Consider the following 22,435-nt stretch of genomic DNA (forward strand, 5'->3'; position numbering starts at 1 on the left):
CACATTAAAAGAAATGTTAGGCTTCTCCAAATATATCTTAGTCCGTGGATACTAACTAGATCTACTAGGGCTATAAATACACTGCAGCGCAAGAAAATAATTTAACCCTTATCTTGCACAGAGTTCAATAGTTGGAGGAACTGGAGGAGTAAAACAAAAGCAGCAGGGTTGTTATCACTGGTTTACAACTGGTTGAGAAGGTACATCCAACACTCAGCATTCAGTTCCTCAAGCTGGAAATTTCCATTTATATGTAACAGACAAACAAAGAAGCGTAAAAAGCGGTGAAATGTCCGCGAAGCCTTCATTTGTAACAAATCCTGGTATTTAGATACTGGAAGGAATCAGAAAGGCAGCTGGAAGAAAAAGAGATGGAGCTGCTGACAGGTGAGCAGGGAGTTTAGCAGGAGCTGGTTACGACTCTGGGTCACTCATCTTACCAACTCCTGGCCAAACAGGCGCAATATTGGCTGGCAAATTCTCAGCAAGATTTAGGAGCCTAAATCTAATTGTAGAGGGAATAATGCACCAAGGATTTTCCAAATCCATAGGCGCCCTTGTACACTTGAAACAGAGAGAGTTTGCAGCTCCACAAGGGCTGCAAGCAGTTCCAACCCCTGCCTGTAACAACTAAAGTAATAAAAACCCCATTTCTTACCTCCCAGGAAAGTCCAGAATGGCTACATAGTCATATCTTAATAGACAGGAAAAAAGACCCGTTTTAGTTCATTTATAACACTCATGTTCATATAAATGCTATTCAAGATTCTTCCAATACAGGCATGGGAATTAAAATCAAATAGCGATAAACAACTCTTGTAAAAATGTTTCCATTTCTCCCTCAAGCGTGTTTTCGTGTTTTGTCAACAAAGCAAAACAATGATTAGAACATTCCCATTCAAAAGGAAATAGATAAACAACTATTTATTTGACTGCATTGTATTTAGACAGCTTGTACATTTCTTAACCCCACTGTTTTTGTTCTCATCAAAAAGGATAAAGGGACAGAATATAATCCACTCAAAACAGCAGTCCAGTATTTTGAGATACATTTGATATTTTCACAGATGCCCACCTGATACCTGAACTCCGATACAGGTTGCCATGTTCATACAAGACCTGGAACTCTTAACATCGCACTCGCTTTCAGCAATTTCTTGCAGTGCCCTGAAAAATTGGTTGCGACACACTATGCAACGCCAATTCCACTTTGCCGACTTTTCTTGAAGGTGATGAACCTGATCGTTTCTTAAAAAAAAAGACAATATAATGCAAACATCCATACCAACACATCAGCCCAGAGCAACAGTCGGGCAAAGTTAAACATAAAAGTGATCAACTCCTTCGCTCGATTTGTCAATGCAAAAGGTGAGAGGGGGGAGAGGACTGTGTTTTAGCAACAGACAGGAGAAACGACCCACTTTTCACGCTGGGTTTTGAAAACCTGCTTTCACCTCTTTGCAAATTCAGAACTTCCCACTTGATACTCGAACCCCAAGCAACACAGAGAACTGATCAGTTTCTTTTCATACGATCCAACACATACAGCTTCAGTATCTTCGGTTGTGAACCGCGTGTTCCGCCGCAGCCATAGCAGAACCTTTTGGGCAATGTGCTTTCTATAAAGGAAACAGGCACCTATTTTGCGCAGTTTTCAAAGCGTGCGCGGTGACGACCGCTCCTCACAATGAACAGACAGAATTGTGTTGGAAGTTTGCTCAGGAAATACATTTTGGCAGCACCTTTATGAAAAGCCATTCTGGCCGACTTCGAAGTCGGTTTGTGAATCCGAAGACACCCACGGCTTAAATATTAATGTATAGAAAACTTGCCTGTCTGGCTTTGCAGTTTTTAAACATCAGCGGATGCAGTTTGGGATACAGGTCCCACAGCTGTTAACAAGGTACGAAACCTCCCCGATCTGTCTCCTTAGTTCAACTGAGCCAGAGCAACCACCACCTCCTGCACTTGGAGAAACCTGCTCTGATCCATTGAATATTATCAATATTTAAGCCTTAACGATGAACCAAACCTCCTGAAAAGCTGCCCAGAGAATCTGGTAGAGCTGAAGGGTCAGGATAATCCAAACAAATGGCTCAGGTGCGTCACAAGGCAATAGCGGCTTCACTCCCAATGTGTTCTGTGAATAACAGACTCCAGTTTATAGCACTTTGATTCGGGCACTGTGTTAAATACATAAAGAAAAGCCAGAAGGGCCAATTTCCACTCCAAATCTTTCTTTTCAAATACAACTCGTGGTTTGTACGCGGTAAGAAACGCCCGTCACCACGTCTGCGCAAAATAAGGCTTTCCTTTAATCCAGTCTTCCTGCACAGGGCTCTTTTCTACATGTTACTGGAGGTAGGGGGTTTCTTGGGTTTGTTTTTAAATGTAAAGTAATTAGCAAAAGAAAAGACTCAAATCAACCTCTAAACAAACAAAAGAAAGTGTAGTAAGGCAAATCTGAAGATTATGCTCAGCTACAGAAGAGCAGATCCACTGAGTTCATCCTTTTCACAGATTACAAGTCAACTAATAACCTTTTTTCCAAAGTGAAAATAAAACCCCGACTGATTCATAGAACTGGGCTCTATGATCACGTTGAACAAGAAAATCTAGATGTTGGAGTTACTGAAAAAATATTGATGGGTAAAACCTTTGTGAGCCCAATTAAAGGGGAAAATATAGAGAAAAACAAAGCAAGAGTGAACATGAGAAAGAGAGAGAAAAGTCCTTCCCCACTGCTTTGATTTTAGAGGGAAAAAAATCCCCCAATAATTTAGCTCATGTAAGTTTAGAGAAAATGAGAGCAGCTAAAAATGGATACAATACACCTTGAAATTTATTTCCAAGACCAAGAACCAAAGATTGAAGCATTTTAGAACACTGAAGCAAAGCAATCTGAAAAAAAATTGTTCCAACTATCTTAAAATAGCTGTTTCTCAGAGCTTCTAGCAATAATTTTGATTAAATAGAATCATACCAATTTACATTAATTTGCTATATCTTCTTTTTGTTTTTAAAGTCCCTCACTCTTTGAATGAAAAAAGTGCATCCGAAACCAGCAGAGAATGACTGGTGGCATCAGGTTCTCTTTTAGCAGCTACTCAAGGTTTTCAAAATAGCTTACACTTCTTGCTATAAGAAAAGAAGGGCCCTGCGAACCCTCGTTTGGGAGAAGTATTCCAAATCATAAAAATCTGAAATAATTTATTATCAAATCCAGAATTTAAATAAAAGCCGAAATTTTCTCGCAAAGACAATTGAAGAGAGTAAAAGAATAAAAGCATGCACTCCAAACTTAGAGGTGAAGACAAATATACTTATCTATACAGGCACTGGCAGACGCAATTTAATTGTTACTGTTACTCGTTGTAACACACACCCCACCCTACAATACATTTTTTTCATTCACTAATCACTGAGGTACCAATATTTAAGAATGGAAAATTCAATATTGAAAAATAAAACCTAAAATTGAAGCCTTTTTTTTTTCCTTTTCCAGAAAACTATGGCAATTTTTGTATGAAATGTTAGTATACTTATAGAATTTTTACAATCTACATTGGCTTTTTTGTTTTTCTGGAACCAAAAGTCGCGCTCCGCATACAGGTTCTTCGATAAAATGTTCACTGTGTATGTAGTACAGTCAGTAGACTTGCAAATGAATGAACATATCTTGGCTATCAACTGGCACATCTCGCTGGTACCAAAAGAACTCCAAGTTTGAAACCAATCGGGTTTAATTCTGACAAATAATGCGCCATGCCAAAGTGCAACAAATATGTGCGACACTCAATGAGACACTGACAGATTAAAGAGCTGCATGGAAATTACTAAGTCCACCTGCAAAGCAATTTTTGGACAAATTGCATTGCATGCAAAGGACAACTCTGCGCTGTTGGGACGTCAGTTGCTCGATGGGATGGTTTCTTTTAACGCAGCCATAGTTTAAGACGCAGTGCATCAACTCCATTTAAATAGTATCTGAACAGCCTCTTGTCTCGCACAAAACCAAGGTTTTCATAAAGTTTCAAAGCAGACTTATTTGTGATTTCTGTTTCCAATACAACCTTTAAGGAAAAAGCAAAAGAAAGAAGCGGATATTAGAAAGCAGTTGCAATTGCACGACTACCAAACCAATTAAAAGTTCTAATTTAAAGCTACACTTATTAACAATGAGTGGAACTATTTTTTTCTTATCCTCAGTCAAGCAACCCCTCTCCATTCCCACATTTAATAAAATATAGCAGTTAATCAACAATTGGAACTGTAAGCAACTTTCATTCATATCAAGATTTTAGTTCTCTGTGGTAAATAGGATTTCAACTCATTATCTAATAGCTAGGGTAAAAAAAACAAACCAAAACCCCAAACTCCCACCTCCCCCCAAAAAAAATCCTCCCCAAACCCAATCTACCAACCAGGTTAAGGTCCAAAACATACTTTGAATGAGCAACTGAACTTTTGCATGTCACAAGAACTTGGCACATGAGCTTTTCTTTAGCCATCGAATATCTTTGACCTCCAATTCGATAGATTTAGGCTTAGATACAAGCTTACCAATATTTGTGCTCAACCAAACTCAAATCAGGGAAGAAAAAGCAGCTTCTTCCACCTGTTTTAAGATCCCAGTTGTAGGAAGACCTGCTGTAAATAGCTCAGCCCAAACCCAAACGTAAATAGAGTCCAATTTAAGGAAAGACTCAAAATGATCCCAGAAGTTTCAAGCACAGGCAAAAAAACTACACTGGTGGAAGAAGTCAAATACAGAAACTTGTTTTGCCTCTTTACTCTTGTCCAACTCAATTATTTAAGGATTCTGCTATTAAGGACAGATGATGGTTGCGCAAGGCTGAACTACTCAGTTGACCAGACAATGTACGATCGTGTATTAAACAAGAACTGATGGACAACCAGTTGGACTTGATGATCCTGAGGGTCTCTTCCAACCAAAATGATACTATGATTCTAACTGCAGAAAGAGCATGGAATGAAAACGCAGCCGAAGCAATTTCTGCAGCAAACCAGTGATAGCTGCTGGTGTCAAGTCCACTAATGGCTATTTTAAACCAGCATTTGACGCCCATGTTGTGTAGTTAGACCAAAAAATAGTCATCTACCCCACTTCAAAACCCAGGACTCCCTTCTCTTCCAATAAAAAATAGTTAACATCGCCTTAAAACCAGGAACAAAATATTATTCTGTGTTTGTAGAGCAGTTTAAGTCAAAAGACAGAGGCAGTAGGGACTTACACTGGTCACCTTCAATAAGGTTTAAAAATCCATTTAATGTATATATTTGACCAGCACTTGAGTCTCAAGTTACTCTAACCACATTCCAACTGTTAATTCTCCCTGCACTTTTCAGTGTAAGGAAGTTGCACGAATAGTAAACCTGGGGCTAACAACTCAATGAACAACGTAAGACGTAGTCGTTCGTTTTCTGAAAACGAACTCGCGCATTAAAATATTAATAGTCAGAGTTCTTAAGTTACAGCAGGACAGTCTGTTGTACCCACTCACTTAGGACAAGCCTAATTCAATTCTTAGTCTTATGGTAAGAATCAGGTTGAATTTCTCTAGCTGGCACCACATCGGATACTACTACCCAGTCTTGTGACTTGATCAATTAGTCTCAATACGTGTAACTGGGAACTAATCAAAATAAGACTCCAGTAAGTGGGACTTTTAAGAGCTTTTCTTTAAGCAAGATGTAGAATCTGAAAAGAAATTGCAACTTTTCATTTAAAAATTTCCCTTGAAACCTTTAGGGTGATGTAAAGTGGGATATTTTGACCGCACTGGTAGATGTGACATCCATTAAAATATATAACTTATAGCAAATTATGGAAGTGCAATAGTTTTCCTGAAGAATGCTAATTTCTATGCAATTATACGCATTGTACAACTGTTTAATTCCAACTAACACCAAGCGTTCTGCCAAAGGGCAAATCTGACCCACGTAAATCCAGTGCAAGGGACTATTATTTGAACTCGGAACTACAAACGGCAGAGTGATATAACAAGTCTATATTCAACTGCAAGCTCGCACACCTCGCAATGCTAAAAGATTCCTGACAGATCACTGAATTTAAGGGAGTGGTTAAATGCTGAAATTCAGGTTTGTTGGAATCCCACTATCTGAACGACTGCCCGTCTTGAAAGCAAACGCAAGAGATTTGCTCTGGGATTCCTACGGAAAACTCAGCACAGTGAAACATAATTCCCTGATCTCAACAAGGAGCATTGATCTCAATGTGTCGAAAGATACATTTCTGTTGTCGAAAATGGAAACACGGTCATTTCTCACCCGAATTTCATTGTGAAGGATTTGTCCCTTCTGTTCTATGTCTCTTCTACTGAGCTCCAAACATTACATTTATTTCTGGTCTCACAGGGTCTATTTTGTCATACACACTTGCCTGTTAAGTTCTTTAATATTAAACACAATCACATCCTCCCCTGGAGACCAGCAAAGGTCTGATTGGATTTCACAGCATTTTCTGCAAAAGTTTCAATTTTCTGAAGGTGGCTGCTTTCTCTTATATCTTAAATTTCATAAAGCTAATATTTTATCTCAACTGTCTCATTTTAACTATGTTTAGAAGTAAGAACTCTGCTTCTAAAGCGAGAGCAGAGTGCAATGCTGCTTGTTATTACTTTTTGATACCTACCTTTTATTGCTAAATGGAAGAAAAATGGAGAGGTCGAGCTTTCTTGCTTCTTCATTTCAAACTCTGAATGAACTCAAGTTTAGCGACCACGTCACAGAATGAATAAAGCCAAATCAAATAAGCAAATGAATAAAGTTCTGTCTCAGAGGTTGCTATTCTTACTTGTAAGTCTGGCATATCAGACTCAAGTTACAGGTGTTTGTCCAGTGTCCCTTATCAGTTTAATGGCCTTAACTTTTAAAGGAAAGTAGTACCCAAAATGTAACACTTAATAATTCAGATAATCTGTAGATTAAGAAAAAGCTAACATATCCATAGCTTGATCACTTCGAATAGAATTACATAAAGTATAAATGGAATTTTTACAAGTGGGGTACAGAATTCAAATGTCACATCTACCAGTGTGGTCAAAATATCCCACTTTACATCACCCTAAAGGTTTCAAGGGAAATTTTTAATGAAAAGTTGCAATTTCTTTTCAGATTCTACATTTTGCTTAAAGAAAAGCTCTTAAAAGTCCCACTTACTGGAGTCTTATTTTGACTAGTTCCTAGTTACACGGTACATTATTTCAGTAATATGAAGTGAATGATTTGTATGCAGATTACTTAGAGTCATTTGTTACAGATGGAAACCCTACGTATGAATGAACAACTGCTCCGTTCTCGCTGCAATTAAGGGATGTACCAGTTGCACATGAAAGACTTAAGCAGGACCATTTTTGAAAAATAAAACCTAAATAAATGTACAAAAAGCAGCCAGATGCCCAGCTTGCTGAAGTTAGCACATACTTTCCTTTTTACGCTGGAACAATAATATCTTTAAGACTTTGGAGATGGGAGAAAAACTGTTCCCCCTTTATTTATTTCCATAGTTTACATTTTTTTAATGCAACCAACCCATAAAGTTATTCTAGATCATTGTGACCTATTGGAAACTCAGGCCATTATAATCTTGAAAACCTTCAGTTCACTACCGCAAATATTAGAATTCATTAATATCCAAGTCCTTTCTTTAGGCTTGAAGGTTATTTCTAGTTTAACCACCCATCCCCCAAATCAGATCACTTCCCTCATTTCTACTCTAACACAGGCCATGGTTAAACTATCTTACAGGCAAAATAACCAATGAACACCCAAAAACACATCCTTAATCACTAAAATATTGCAGCATAATTCAAAATGCCAGCACATCAGCAGTGATTTTTCAAGGTTTTCATCTATGGTGTTGTATAAATCCTATATTCTTCAGGACTCAATGTTGATACCTCAAAAGTCCAATCTATATGACTTTGAAATGCAATACACTAAACAAAGCATTTATCAGATTATATGCCACAAGTTATTAAAATTAAGTACATTTACTGCATCTCTTCCATAATTAGATTGAAGGGAAGAGTTTCCAAGCAGCCTTTGGAAATCTTTCATGACGCCCACAGCTGCATATTCACGTTCTTAATCCTGTTCCAAGCAAGTTGCAGAAAACACTGTATTTTTGAATTGCAGTTAATCTTATATCATCAAGTAGCAGCATCTTCCTATTTTCACCATGCTTCTGATTTCATGATGGGATGTAGAAAAACATCTTAAGAGCAGCAGAGATTATTAAGCTATTTACACACCTCACAAAGACAAATTACTGTGATGTGCTATTTCATGTTTGATCAGACAGAAACTGTCCTCACAACTGGTGTAAAAACTGGTGAGGCCAAGTGTCTTGGCTCTGTCAGAGTTTTTAATGGGTGGCTAGTTGGATTTTTCAGGTTCTGGTCATGACTGAGAACTCAACAATCCACCATGAGGTACAAGTGACCAACATCATTATTTTGTACCACGTACAGCTGGAAGAAACATACACTTGGTGGCAAAAAAAACATTAAAAAATTGGCTATTCAGCTATGGATAACCTGTATGTGAAAAAGAGCATAAATATATCAAATCAGTGTGAGGAAGCCTGTGCTGATCAGTGTCGGAAGTCAGAAATATGCTCTGCTTATGCTCTATGTTGCCGAGGTATAATAAGCTCCCATTTCCAAATTTTGTGCCAGCACAAGTCTCAGCCAATGCAAGAGCCCCCAAGAGGGAGAGGATAATTAGTTCAGAATCATCAGCCCACAGATTTCCAAAGCGGAGCTGCAACGTGCCCGTACCCGTCCAGCACACGCTTCAAGAAGCTGGAACTGTAGCACCTTCCATTAAAGGGGGACAGGCTGGAAAATGCTGCCTGCACTTGGTGCAAAGCATTTATACAGCACCATAGATGAAAATCTGTGACTAAAACCTCCTGAGGTCCCACTGCAGATTAGCTTGCAATCCTTATCATTTATTTCATTTTTACAAAGGGAAAAAAAAACAGCAAGGACTTTAGAACTAATAATACAGTGGTAGGGGAAAAAAAAAAGCCACAAAAGAGATCGCTTGGCATATATCTGTTGGAAAGCCCAATTCAGAAATGAAGTTACGTGAGAAGTGGTACAGAATAATACCTAATCGCTCATAAATCTGATGGTAATTACTCTGGTAGCCTGAGTAGAAATAGCCAGTTGTAGTAGTGATTCTCTAACAACAGTAGGCGATTCACTTCTCTGCATGTCAATTCTCCAGCTGCGATGTGAACAGTGTGATACCATTCCTCAATTATTTCTTAATTTCTAAAAAACTTTGAATACTCTAGCAATGGCAAATGAATTCAAGAGCACAGTGGAACGCAATGGAAAAAAGAAAAACAAGCAAACCCCCTTTTCTTGATTGTTTCAGTGTAGGAAGTAGTAAAACAGATTACAGCAAAGCACATTACATACAATCATAGAAGCAACAAGACAAAACAAAGAACTTAAAGAATCACAGAACATATCAGATTGCACTATATTGCCTGAGTGCAACATAAATTAGAGAGAGAAAAAGAAATACATCAATAAACAGAGGCGTGAAGGAATCTGAAGGGAAGAATAACTATCTCAAGCAATGAATGAAGTCAGAACACATGCAAGGATGCTGCAAGAGGCACAACACAAGTGGAAAAATTAACAGAGTACGTGCCACAAGTCCTGCAACAAAAATTGAAGTTTTGCTTAAGAAACTTGGCCACACAGCAGTGGGACAATTAAGGGAGCAGTTGAAACAAGGTAATAGAGAGATGAAAGGATCATTAACTATGACACACTGAAATGACACAATGCTCACACAGCAGGAACGAACTAACCATTGCTTTGTAGCACGCAGATGAAAGTTAATGGGAGAGATAAGCAGATTAAGGAGCATGGATGGAGGGAGAGCTCCTCACAAGTTAAACAGCACATAAAGATAGTTGCTTTATATACACAAAAAAACAAAGTAGGGACTGTAATCTGGTAAAAGGGAACACTAATAATACAACGCAGAGAAAGTTTGACAGTGATTCAGTCAACTTTCCTTCCAAGTTTTGGTTGACGTGTGAGATTATTTGAGTTCTGTTAGTGCTACGTAACACAGCTCCGCGCTGTCGGAACAGCCTGATGACTTGCTGTGATAAAACCGCATTCTGCAGCACTACAGCACGAACCGTTCCAGTATCTCTGTGCATTCTGAAAGCACAGAAGTGTTACACATGACATGCAAGTTATACTGGTCAGCAGCACCTTCAGCTAGAGTCTCAGGAGGAAAACGCGCCTGTGACCAAGGCTGGGACAGCTTCGCAAAATATAACAAAACTTGAATTTAAGAACTTAGACTGAACCTAGAAAATCCTTCTCCTACTTGCGCCATGTGTTTTCCTGAGGTTTTCTTTTTATAATAAAAAAAAATAGCTTCTTACCAACACACTCTCCACCTAGGAATAAAAAAGTCTTGTAGAAGAAAACCCTGTGAAATGAATCCACATATAGGAGAATGCAAAGCATTTACATTACGGAAGATTATTATTATAAAATCTTACCTCATCACAATCTCCTTCAACCATAGCATAAATAGCTTTCTTAACCAAGTTTGTACCTGAAATATAGATTTCAGTGTCAGAGTTGCAATGCAAAAGATGCTGGTTTATATATGACTAACATGTGCTACCTACATGATATGATGAGAAGGGAAAAGAGGAGAAGGGAAAAGAGGAGAAGGGAAAAGAGGAGAAGGGAAAAGAGGAGAAGGGAAAAGAGGAGAAGGGAAAAGAGGAGAAGGGAAAAGAGGAGAAGGGAAAAGAGGAGAAGGGAAAAGAGGAGAAGGGAAAAGAGGAGAAGGGAAAAGAGGAGAAGGGAAAAGAGGAGAAGGGAAAAGAGGAGAAGGGAAAAGAGGAGAAGGGAAAAGAGGAGAAGGGAAAAGAGGAGAAGGGAAAAGAGGAGAAGGGAAAAGAGGAGAAGGGAAAAGAGGAGAAGGGAAAAGAGGAGAAGGGAAAAGAGGAGAAGGGAAAAGAGGAGAAGGGAAAAGAGGAGAAGGGAAAAGAGGAGAAGGGAAAAGAGGAGAAGGGAAAAGAGGAGAAGGGAAAAGAGGAGAAGGGAAAAGAGGAGAAGGGAAAAGAGGAGAAGGGAAAAGAGGAGAAGGGAAAAGAGGAGAAGGGAAAAGAGGAGAAGGGAAAAGAGGAGAAGGGAAAAGAGGAGAAGGGAAAAGAGGAGAAGGGAAAAGAGGAGAAGGGAAAAGAGGAGAAGGGAAAAGAGGAGAAGGGAAAAGAGGAGAAGGGAAAAGAGGAGAAGGGAAAAGAGGAGAAGGGAAAAGAGGAGAAGGGAAAAGAGGAGAAGGGAAAAGAGGAGAAGGGAAAAGAGGAGAAGGGAAAAGAGGAGAAGGGAAAAGAGGAGAAGGGAAAAGAGGAGAAGGGAAGTTGCAGTCAAGTTGCAGTCAAGTTGCAGTCAAGTTGCAGTCAAGTTGCAGTCTCAAGCTTGAATGTTAAAATAATCCATAAAGTAATCCAGAGACTCAGCTTGAGCGCAAAATTCTTCTAACACAAGGATATTAGAAACAGGCTTCTATGTTTAACATAGTGTTATATATAGCCTTCCAAGATGTGATTCATTCCTTTTTGTTGCATTTAAAGTCAAAATTCGCTGGCACGTACTTGAAGGACATTCATCTTCCAAGGGAATTTCCTCTTACTAAAACAAATTCTTCTATTAGTAACAGAACTTATGAAACCACTTTTCTTGGGGCTCACTCCCATTTGGATTTGCTAGTATCTAATAATATGGTTGAAGCCCATCCCTTCCCCTCAGCCAAGCATTAATTTAATTCTTTATCATTGTTTTCCATCTATTTCACAACAGTTCTACAAATGTAATATCCCTACCTGTCTGTAGAATTGGGGTGAAATCGAAAGTTGATTTCAAAGTTATTAGTGGAAAAAACTGCTGTTCAATGAAATTGCATAAATCTCACTTCCATAAGAAAGCTAAGGAAAAGGAAAAAAAACCCCAAGGAATCTAGAGAATGTTTTAAAGTAGTCTCAAAACTTTAATCAATTAAGATTTTCATTGAACATATGACAAAAGTGTACTACATTTAAAACAAATCTTCAGATTAACAGCACGCTTTGAGAAACAGCAAGGTGGCAAGCGTAGGAAAAAGTCAACATACATAACGCTAAAGTAAGCAATGCTTTACATATAAATTCTATTTATATAATTCTAAAATAATATACTGACTAAAGCAAGGGGAAAATCTTGCAGAGATCTTCATAATAACATCACCAGTTCTTATTTACTTATGAATCCAAACACCTGCAATTAAATTATGGCAGTCTCCTTCGTGACTCAGCTAAAAGGGAAGGAGACACAGGGATTTCTCAGTATCCTCTTCCCTCTGCTCCACTTCAGAAACCAACAACGGCTTTTGAACTGCACTGAAGAACGAAAAGAAATCTGCACATGCTTCAAGAATCATGATAATGGGTAGTGCTTCGAGTTTTTTTGAGTTTAGGGTGTTTTTTTGAAGAGCAGAACAAAGGCAATGGTACCATTCTGCATCGTATCACCGTATTTTTCCATTGCAAGGAATTTTCTGTCTTTAATCACAAAAGTATGACCTGTTCGGTGGGAATGAGCAATGAAGCACATTTCTAACCTTCAAAGTTCACTTCTACGTTTTAAGTTAAAAAGGTTCTAAAATGTCATCTCACAATAACCAACAATCAAAAAAATCAAGTTACATTAGAATAGATCTTTAATTAAGCCAACTAGGATAACTAGTGTTGGAATTAAATTCCTTCATGAGGGCAAAAATGATCAATGAGAGAGGGGAAAAATGATCAATGAGGGAGGGGAAAAATGATCAATGAGGGAGGGGAAAAATGATCAATGAGGGAGGGGAAAAATGATCAATGAGGGAGGGCAAACTCCCTGCCAAGACCATTTCTTTTATTATATAACTCCCCAACAAAACAGATCTCCATTTCAGTCGTTCAAGTAGCAACACACAACTATTTTTCTTCTCTTATTAATACAACAGTGAGCTACATACATTCTCCCCAATGGGCAATATATGCATAATTGATATGGGAAAGCCAGGGGCTAAGTTGACTGAAAGGAGACAGACTGAACACAACACAGAAATATAGTGTTGAGGGCACAAATAAGAATGCAAAGCAATTCCCACTGTGGTTGTCTGAGAGTGGTAATAGGCAGAAGCAAGGGGCTGCTGACTGCCTTTCTTCTTAGCTTTATCTTATCCCAGGTGTAAACCTCATAGGGCATTTCGGGTTATTCTAACACAAGAAAAAAGGCCACTGGGGAGCTTGTATGATTGAGTAATGCAGGGATGACAGAAAAACCACCACATCTGGAAGTCTGCTTTTGCTGAAATCTTTATGACAGCTACAGTTATCCCAACTATAGGACTGAAGTAGGAAATAACAAAAAAAAGGCTATTCTTACCAATTCCTTTTCTTCTGTATTTGGAATCCACTGCTAACATGGCTATATAACCTCTGCGGAACATCTTTTTGTGCATATCCAGCTTGCAGACGATGGCACCTACACACTCCTCACCTACCATGGCCTTAAAGACAAACATACACGTACGCATTCTCAGTTTGTGATCTCCAGTGCTACCAAAAAGCAGTAAACCAGTTCATTTTAACTGAAACAGCCACATAAAATTTGTTTGCATAAAAGCTATAATAAACCCCAACTAAATAATTTTTTAAAACTTATCCAGAAGTATAAATAACATTAAAGGACTCTTATTTCTTTATTACATTCAAATAAAGTTACAGTCAATTAACAATCAATGAATTGTTCTGGAGAGAATCACAGTGCTATTCCATGAAGTCTACAGGTGTGTGATAGGGGAAAAAAAAAGGTTAAGGCATAAATCACCTTTTTAAAAAGTCCATTTCTGTTTTATACTGATCTGAATTTTCATGTACAAGGGCTATGGTAGATAACATGCTTAATTCTTGCCTGGTTTTAATGTCAAGGCCACAATGGATCAGAGAAAAATGTTGCTGTGTTTCATCTTTAGAAACTGTCATTTTCAGCCACATGACACCCAAAGAACAAACAAAAAAGCACACACTTAATTTCACACATTTTAAGTGTTCGGAGATTCCATTTGTTAAGAGCTATGCACTGATAGTTAATCCCAACGGCACCGTCACAAAAAGTGTGGTCAAGGAGATGTAGTTATTCTGGAATGTTAAGGAAAAGAAAATAACTCCCCCCCAACCACTTATCGAACTACTTGCACAACTATTCCGTTCACCAAAATTTTACCATGAAATATATCAGAGAAAGACTGTAAGAAAAACTAAGTCATATGTTAACTGAAGGATTAGGCAGCGTGAGGGATTAATGACATTATAACCTGCAGCACTAACACTGAATAACGCTGCAGAGTAGGACAGCATCCACAGGCAAAATGAAACACTACTCATTCAGGAAAGACTGACAGAGATAAAAAGAAACTCTTAATTGTACATATGGGTGTATAAGTGGATCCACGGACTTTGACAGACCTGTATCTGTAGGGGGAAACCAGCTTTCGGCTCAAGTGCAGCAGCTAAACCGGGACTACAGCACATGATTGGCACAAGCATGTGCTGGCACAAGCGCTTCGGGATAATCCAAATTTACAGCAGGAAAACACGACAAATGAAAAGGACTCGGCAAAGCCGGGATCTCTAATGTCTATGGTATAGACTCTATAGTCTCCAACCATCTAAACATTTTTGTGCACAGCTTGTAGGCTAAAGCTCAACGGACAGAAGGTTCGTTCATGCAGATGGTAACACAGGCACAGACCCACAGGTTTTTTGTCTTAAAAAGAATGTCTTCTAGCATTTCTACCTGGAAGGTGGGTTCTTAACCACGTAGCTGTATCAAAGGTGAAAACGAAGCAGCCCAAAATATACGTGCTGCAGTTCCAAAGCTCCATGACACAGCATGATCCTAACACCATTTCTAATGTAGTTTAAGCTCATCAGGCAAATAGAATTATTGCAAATTTTTTATTTGGCAGGAAAATACATGTTTTAGCAGTATCCGAGAACAACTCTGAACAATCTAAACAAGCATTTCTTAAAAACTGTAGCATGACTGAAATACACAGCCTCTAAGCAGTCTTTCATTTGGTTTAAAATACAGTTTATTCCCTAGAAAAGCTGTACTTATACTAAAACTGTGTATGCAAAGAGTCAGCTCAAGGCAAGTTTTGTGTCTCGGCTCAGACCTGAGAAAACCGGGGAGTTAAATAAAGAGTATCAGCAGACAGACTGTTCATAACACTGCTATAATTATGCAGAGTACCTAGATGTAATCTTATACCTCACTAAAAAAAAAAAGCACACTACAAACTAGCACGTTAGAGTTTTGCTTTGCCCTGAAGTGAACACGTGCAAATTGTTGATCGTAACAGTCATGTGGGGAATTTTTAAGATATATTTTTTACTAACGTCAAGAGAGTGACATTCTAGACACTGCATATCTGTGTCTGTTCTCATTTGGGGCACTTTTCAGAAAAGCTGTGTTCATGAATCATAGATTTAAAGCGCTAAAAGAACAGTAAAAAATTTTGTTTCGGTGATCAAAGCAGCAAATACCCACTGGTTTTACCACTTATAGCCAGAGAGCTGAATAAAGTATGACTTTGTAACCGGTTTCCCAAACACGTGAATCTATTTCTCTGTCTTTAGGCCGGTAAATATGCCAGTTAATCTATGTTTTTTCCACTTACTGAGGGAGTGCTGCATTATTTCCGCCTCAATTTGAGGTTTTTTGTTGCCTTTCCTCTCCTTTCTCCTTCTTTCCAACCTTACCTAGAGCCAGAAATGAACTTAAAATGTGATGTAAAACTTCATAATTTAATTCCCTGGAGAAGGTTAAAGTATTTAAATAAAACCAAACCAGACTGAAATACAGAGAGTGGGGAGGAAAGAGAAGAAGCCACAGAACACCACTCATGAAAAGTCAATCATGGGCCAAATTTTCTTTTCAGGTATACGGATTACTTCTAAACATACATGAGTTTCTACAAACAGAATTCAGCCCAAGTTACTATTACATATTATAAACCCCACAGAATACTCTTAAATTTACTTCAATCGTAAGTCATTAGTAGGATTTACATATATGAATTCAAATCCAATATTTGCATCAACTTTGTTCTTATGAATAAGTTTAAATGTTTAAAAGAAACTAGATTTTAATATCTTTGTATTGCAACCATGTATTCCTAGAAATGGCTGTAAATCAGCAAGAACATTACTTTTCACAAAATTAAACAATTGCCATTAACTTCAATAGCAAAGACAGCATTAAGTCTGTCACCCACAGTCCAAGCATTCTAGGACATTTGTTCCCATTTAAAGAAGATTAAAACAACCAACCAGCCTTGAAAGAGAAATATTTTGTGATTCAAATGCAGTAGAACCTGCGCTACCACAACACAACTTCCCTTCTGCACATGCACTAAAATCCATCCCGAAGCATCACAGAAACAGCTCTGCACGAATCCTTCAGCTCACATTTAGCGAATGCCATTAGAGGATACATTTAGGCTAATGGTTTTAACCTAAAGTCTGGCAATTCAGTCAAGAGCTCTTTACGACACTGGGCAAATCACTAAGTCGCTCTGTTTCCACTCGATGAAACTGGACACCAGTAATTCCCTCCCGTACAAGGGCATTGCTAGAATAACTACACTGGTTGTTTTTACATACTCGGATGCTGCAATAACCGAAGTTTTCACAAAGCCTCTGACAGCGAGAAGCAGCACAGCAAGCCGGTATCTGAAACCACAATTGTACCTAAGAGGAAACTGGAATGCAAGGAGAGTTTGCAAATTGGGAGAGAGAATTTCTTCCTAGGTCTGCCATGAGGCTAAGGAGACTTCCCAACCAATTTCCTAATTTTTCTGGTTCTTCTTTTATTCCCCAAGGTTTCCACAACTGAAAAACAGGGGTGATGCCTTACAAGTCTTAATTTCAACAGGAAGGATGCTCAGACTCTTGAATAAAATCCAATGGGAAAAAAAAGGCAAAGCATTAATATAAAACAAGATCTTAACTGCAGTCATTTAGGATTCACAACACATCTAAAACTACTCACAAGGAGTTAATGGGTTATTTTTAAACTTGTGAAAATTTAAATTATAAATGCTGCTATAGCTAGTAGCAAAGTTAAGAACCCAATAAAAGCACAGATTTTCCAGATTTTTCTTAAAAGGCAGCTGAGTGCTACGGTATTATGAATTACAGGAGAGGTTACAAAACCCAGCCCGAACTCTGCTTTTATTATGTCCTGTCTTATCCAAACTTTGACACAGAGCAAGGTTTCCTAAGCTCACCTCTCCCACGCTAAAGTATTTTGAAAACAATTTTCGGAAATAATTAATGTATCAGTTCTAAATGGAAGCTTTAGAACTTGAACACCGCTAAGACCAGAAGCCATGAAAACACTTTAAAAGGAAGCTTCAACTTTGACAATGCATTTACAATCCATACGAGGACATAGCTGTAGTGATGCTTAAAAGTGCTTCCCATAAAAGAGCCCTTTCCCTTGTCATTTTTTTGACAGATGAGTGGTTATCGTAAGTCATTTGAAGAGGAATTGGACTGAGAGAGCGCCTGGGAATAAGTACAAACCAGGCATTTACGGGGCATCCACAGCCAGCACACAGTGCGAACCTGCCCTGCCAAAGACAGGTAAAACCTGAGTCTAAGCAGAGAGTTGCAGTTTATGGAGGAGGAGGTTATTACCTTGCAACAGCTCGGTTGCTGGAGTGTAACACATCAGAACTGATCAGGTGTTCTCAACTTGTTACCCCTAGATTCAGGAAGACAGTTACATGGATACATTTGACTCTAGTTTTGAACATTCCCAGTACCTCCAGGTTCATTTAAAGCGGAATATGAACTACTTTTTTGAGCATACAGATAGGATGTGGTTTCATACAGTGACTAGTTCGGGTTGGTCCGATGGCTTCCCTCCTGCTGGGCATTCTCACCTCTTCCCTTGTACCAACACCTGTGATATTCTACTGTGAATATATGTGGAGCCCTAAACCAACAAAAGCCTGACCCTAAAACATATACATACATACACACACTTTTAAATATATGGTGGTGGTGGGAGGGCTACCTTAGCTTCCTAAATCAGAGAAATGCAATAGGTTAGCAAAGCCAGGAAGAGGGAGATGAACAAAAAGGAAAAGCAAGGAGTCTTTTGGATCACACTTGCCCTGAGAGCACTGGTGCACACTTGGGAAAGCTAAGCCAAAACTCAGCAAGTTTCAAACCCGCGAGATAATCATTGACCCGAACAATCTTAATAACGTCCCCAGGAAACAGTTCTGCATTGTCAGGTATGCAAAATGCTAGACAGCAAAAATATGGTGTTTTAAGATGGATGATTGAATAAATATTAGCAAAGGACAGTTGCCAATCACATATGGAAAATACACATCCCACGTTCAATTTAAATGGTGTTAGTACCTTCCCCTCGCATGTGGAGAAAGGGAAAGGAGCCCATGACAGTGCAACGAAGACAGCTGAATATGCACTGGAAGATTTTAAAAAATGATGCCAACATTCTGTAAAGGAATTGATTGAACCCCTAGAGGTATTTTTTTCAAATACAATTGAATTGCAGACTAACCTCTCTCTTCAAGACCAATCAAACCAAAACCTGAAACCAGATGGGTGTGAGGCCACAAGGTATCAAAGGCAAATAATTCTGTGAGATCAGGTGCTATGCTGCTGTTCACCATCCTGACACTGTTCTTGCTAATTGGAATATGCAGTCCCTGACTGAAGATAAATATTTCAAAGAGACTTATTAGACAGAAGTAGTTCAGGAATCCATTAACTGCAGGAACAAATTAAATTTTATAGAACACAAAGTCTTCAAGACAACCCCTAAAAAACAAGCCTTACAAATACTAAAACGAGTCATAAAAACACCATCAAATTTGACTCAACATACTGCAAAAGCTTGAAATTATTAAGTAGATAACAATTTGCTAACAGCTTTAGACATTCATAGCCATATATTCTTCTCTATGGTTTTATGTACTTTACATTGTGCCACCCTTCAAAAATAATGGCAAATACACAGAGTTCAGGTGAAGTTTTGTTGATTCTTCAAGGCTACTAAAAAAAAGAAGCTGTCATTACAAAATAAGCTTAAGACACTTTCTTTTCCTTGAGTCATATCTTATTCTTTGAATGCACTTATTAGAAATCATCTGATTGAGTGCTCTGTCAAACAACTTGCTATTGCTCTTTTCCTAACAAAATTTCCCTGGTTATTCCTGGACAAAAAAAGCCCAACAAACACAACATTTAAAGTCTAAACAGATGCACTGTGATCTAACAGTATCCAACATTACCAGCAATACACTTGATGCTGAAAGGATGGACATTTGTAGTTCACAAGCACTTCTTTTCAATATGAGGTGAATCGGTCGCATGCACAGCTCAGGGCTTGAAAAATACCATTCTGCTCCCATCAGCATCCTTATAATGGCAAACATGACTCTGTATTGAACAATGTTTTCAAATATTTTCATATTTCTATTTTGTTCCAGAAGTTAATGCTTTGCTCAACTTCGTATAATCCTACTGTATTCCCTTTGTGGGGTTTTAAGAAGCACAGTTCTGAAAATCCTCCTATAAATCACATAAATCCTGCCATAAATTATACCAGACCCTAAACCAAGAACATTCAGGAAGTTTATGGCCAGATGGATTCCATTAGTCTCACCTCCTGTACTCATATTCTATTGAAATTTTACAGAGACACTCCTGAATCGAAGGGTGTCTTGGCTCTGGCTAAATCACACCTTTCAGAGAGGTGTCCAGCCTTGACTAAAACACTGAGAGAGAAGAATTCATCATTTACCTTAACAAGGAAGTGCCACACACTCCCAGAAATGTTCTCTTTTGAGGATATCAGTTTTCCTGTGAGTAAATCAAACACAGCTAAGCTCACGCTATGCACGCACACCCCCCAGGCCAACTTACACTCAGTTTCTTCTATCTGTGGACAGATTAGCACCCTAAAAGCATCCTTTTCAAGCCAGACATAAGTTTTTCCATAAGTAGTGCTGAACGTTTAGAAAGACAGGGTGACACCTACATCAATCGTTCCAATAGTACAGTAGGACGAATACAAAACTGATCACACTATTAGCACAGCAAGAGAATCTAAGCAGCAAACACTATCACACCTGTAAGAAGAAATAGCTGTACTTGTCTTTTTCAAAGCTAGTAGATCAAAAAGTCTACAAAACCTTCAACTGTCTCTCCATGTATCACTTAACATTTATAAGCTAGCCATGAAGTCTCTTTTAAAACCATTGTGCAAGAATTACTAAGCACTCATAAGAAACTAGTGGGCTAAGAACACTCTTTTTTTAAATGCAAACCTAGGAATTGAGACAGAATGACAAAATGATCTACCAAAGGTCACAAAAGTCAATGTCAAACCCAAGATTAGAAGCCTTGAATTCCTGGATCCTAGCCCTGTGCTCAAACCTTTACCCCACCACTTAAAACATCAATTAATGAATGTAGGAACTTCAGTCGTATGCTTTACTTATACAACCACAGGTCACAAGGGAACTTCATTAGGAAGACAGGTACTTCCAAAACACCTTGGCCTTATCCACAAAAAAAATTATTAGAAGTATTTCCACAAATGTCAACCCTTTAATCCTCTCCTCCCCAGCCCCAAACCACTCCCAATTCTTGCCCTCCCTGGCCCCTCCGGCACTTACCAAAAAGCAAAGTTGTGGCCAGTTGTGGATAAAATACCTATATGTGTAAATGGAGTAGGGTTCAGACAGATCTTTGGTGATCAGTCTCATGATATCGGGCATCTGCAGCTCTGACTCATATCGGACGTATCGTATCGTTAGGTCCTCCTCGGGCTGAGAGTCCGTTCCCGAGCCTTTCAAACTGCAAGCTGCCTCTAAGGACCTGGAGAGCAGCAGCAGGGACTCCTCCTCCTCACCTCCTTCATCCCCATCCTCCTGCTCTTCCTCCTCCAAGCCAGTCCCTCCTGCCAGTCCATTGCGGGCTGCAGTCTTAGCAGCAGTTGTAGTTGTGGCAGCAGGCTGGCTCCTGTCCCCTGTTGCTGCTGCTGGGGGAGAAGGAGGAGGAGAGGGTGCAGTCCTTCCCTGGGGAGGGAGGTGGTTGCTAAGGGGGGACGAGCACGGTGCTGTGGTCGGGGGCGAGGACTGCTGCTGCTGTCCGGAGCCCATTGTTTTGCTGGCTCGCTTGTTCTCCAGCCCCTCGGGGGCTGTCCCTGCCTCCGAGCTGAGGATCTTGCTCTTGAGGGAGGCCCGCAGGTGCCGCAGCTCGGGGCTGATGAGGCCGTTGAGCTGGTGGTTGTGGTGCGGGGGATGGTGGTGGTGGTGGCGGTGGAGGCGGTGCTGCTGCCCCCCCTTGTCGCTGCCGCCGCCTCCTCCTCCTCCTCGCTGCTGCTGCTCCCGGCCGCCCGCGGGTCCCTCCTCTTCCTCCTCCTCTTCGGCCTCCTCGTCCTGGGCCCCGGTGCAGGCGGCGGCGGCGGCAGAGGAGGGTGAAGAGGAGGAGGAAGCAGCCCCCCCCCCTCCTCCTCCGGGGAAGGGGGAGAGCGTGTCCCCCTGCGGGGAGAGGACGCTGCTAGGCCCCGGCGGTACCTCGGCCATATCCTACGGGAGAGACCGACACAAACCCACCGAGGACGGGGGCGTCAGACGAGACGGGGCGGGGGGGGCGGCCTCCTCACGGTCCGCGGTCGGGGTGAGGGGGGCGAAGAAGGGGGGGGGGGCGCGAACAAAGGCAGAGACGGTGCCCGGGCCCCGCCTCGCCGCCCCGCCGCCACCTCTTCCTGCCGTCCCGTTCCCCCCGCCACCACCGCTAGGGCCCTTCCCCGCTCCCTTGGGGGCCCCGGGCGGGCACCCGCCGCCGCCGCGGCCTCCCCGCCCGCCGCCGCCGCCACTCACCCCCGCGTCTCCTCAGCGCCGCGGCTCCCACTCTCCGCTCAGCCAGCGGCCGCCAAGCGCGGCCGCCGCTGCCGTAACCCGCGGCCAAGTTTCCTGTCAGCCTTTACGACACTTCCTCCCTTGGCGGCGCGGCCTAGCGACGGCGGGGCGGGGCGACGAGCGTGGATGCGGGTTCGTGTTCACCAGGCTGGCGGCCCGGTCCCGCCGCCCCCCGTGCGGTGTCTGTGCCCGCAGGGTCCGGCTGCCCCCGCTGCACAGCCAGGGCAGGGGCGGGACACCCGCTCCCAGGGCAGCTGCTGGGGTCGCGGCCTGGCCGGGTGAGGCGGCGCTGCGGTCAGGCTGGGGCCTTCGGGCCCGCTCAGCCCCCAGCCGGTGTCCC

General features: G+C 40.7%; 1 protein-coding gene across 3 annotated transcripts; it reads right to left on the bottom strand.

Annotated features, from left to right (window-relative positions):
• Window positions 1-897: 897 nt before the first annotated feature.
• On the bottom strand, window positions 898-22,201 carry NAA30 (N-alpha-acetyltransferase 30, NatC catalytic subunit). Of its 3 annotated transcripts, XM_065063092.1 has the most exons (5): window positions 22,057-22,200; window positions 20,848-21,762; window positions 13,506-13,629; window positions 10,589-10,644; window positions 898-4,073 (listed from the first exon to the last, which is right to left on the bottom strand). In XM_065063092.1, the coding sequence occupies exons 2-5, from the start codon at window positions 21,757-21,759 to the stop codon at window positions 3,936-3,938; spliced, it is 1,230 nt and encodes a 409-aa protein (XP_064919164.1). In that variant the 5' UTR covers window positions 21,760-21,762; window positions 22,057-22,200; the 3' UTR covers window positions 898-3,935. The 3 variants fall into 3 exon arrangements, with proteins under 3 accessions (XP_064919164.1, XP_064919166.1, XP_064919165.1); XM_065063094.1 differs by lacking the exons at window positions 898-4,073; window positions 10,589-10,644 and adding an exon at window positions 12,067-12,475 and having other exon boundaries at window positions 22,057-22,201; XM_065063093.1 differs by lacking the exons at window positions 898-4,073; window positions 10,589-10,644 and adding an exon at window positions 12,441-12,658 and having other exon boundaries at window positions 22,057-22,201.
• Window positions 22,202-22,435: the final 234 nt, after the last annotated feature.

Source organism: Columba livia, chromosome 5, assembly GCF_036013475.1.
Source record: "Columba livia isolate bColLiv1 breed racing homer chromosome 5, bColLiv1.pat.W.v2, whole genome shotgun sequence".
NCBI classification, from domain to species: domain Eukaryota; kingdom Metazoa; phylum Chordata; class Aves; order Columbiformes; family Columbidae; genus Columba; species Columba livia.

Bases quoted from the DNA above. Each gene is read 5' to 3' on its own strand.
- NAA30 (XM_065063092.1), bottom strand. From the start codon at position 21,759: ATGGCCGAGGTACCGCCGGGGCCTAGCAGCGTCCTCTCCCCGCAGGGG. The intron at 13,630-20,847 runs GTAAGTGCCGGA...TTTGTCTTTAAG, and splicing joins GGCCACAACTTTGCTTTTTG to GCCATGGTAGGTGAGGAGTG. The intron at 10,645-13,505 runs GTAAGAATAGCC...TCTATATTTCAG, and splicing joins ATACAGAAGAAAAGGAATTG to GTACAAACTTGGTTAAGAAA.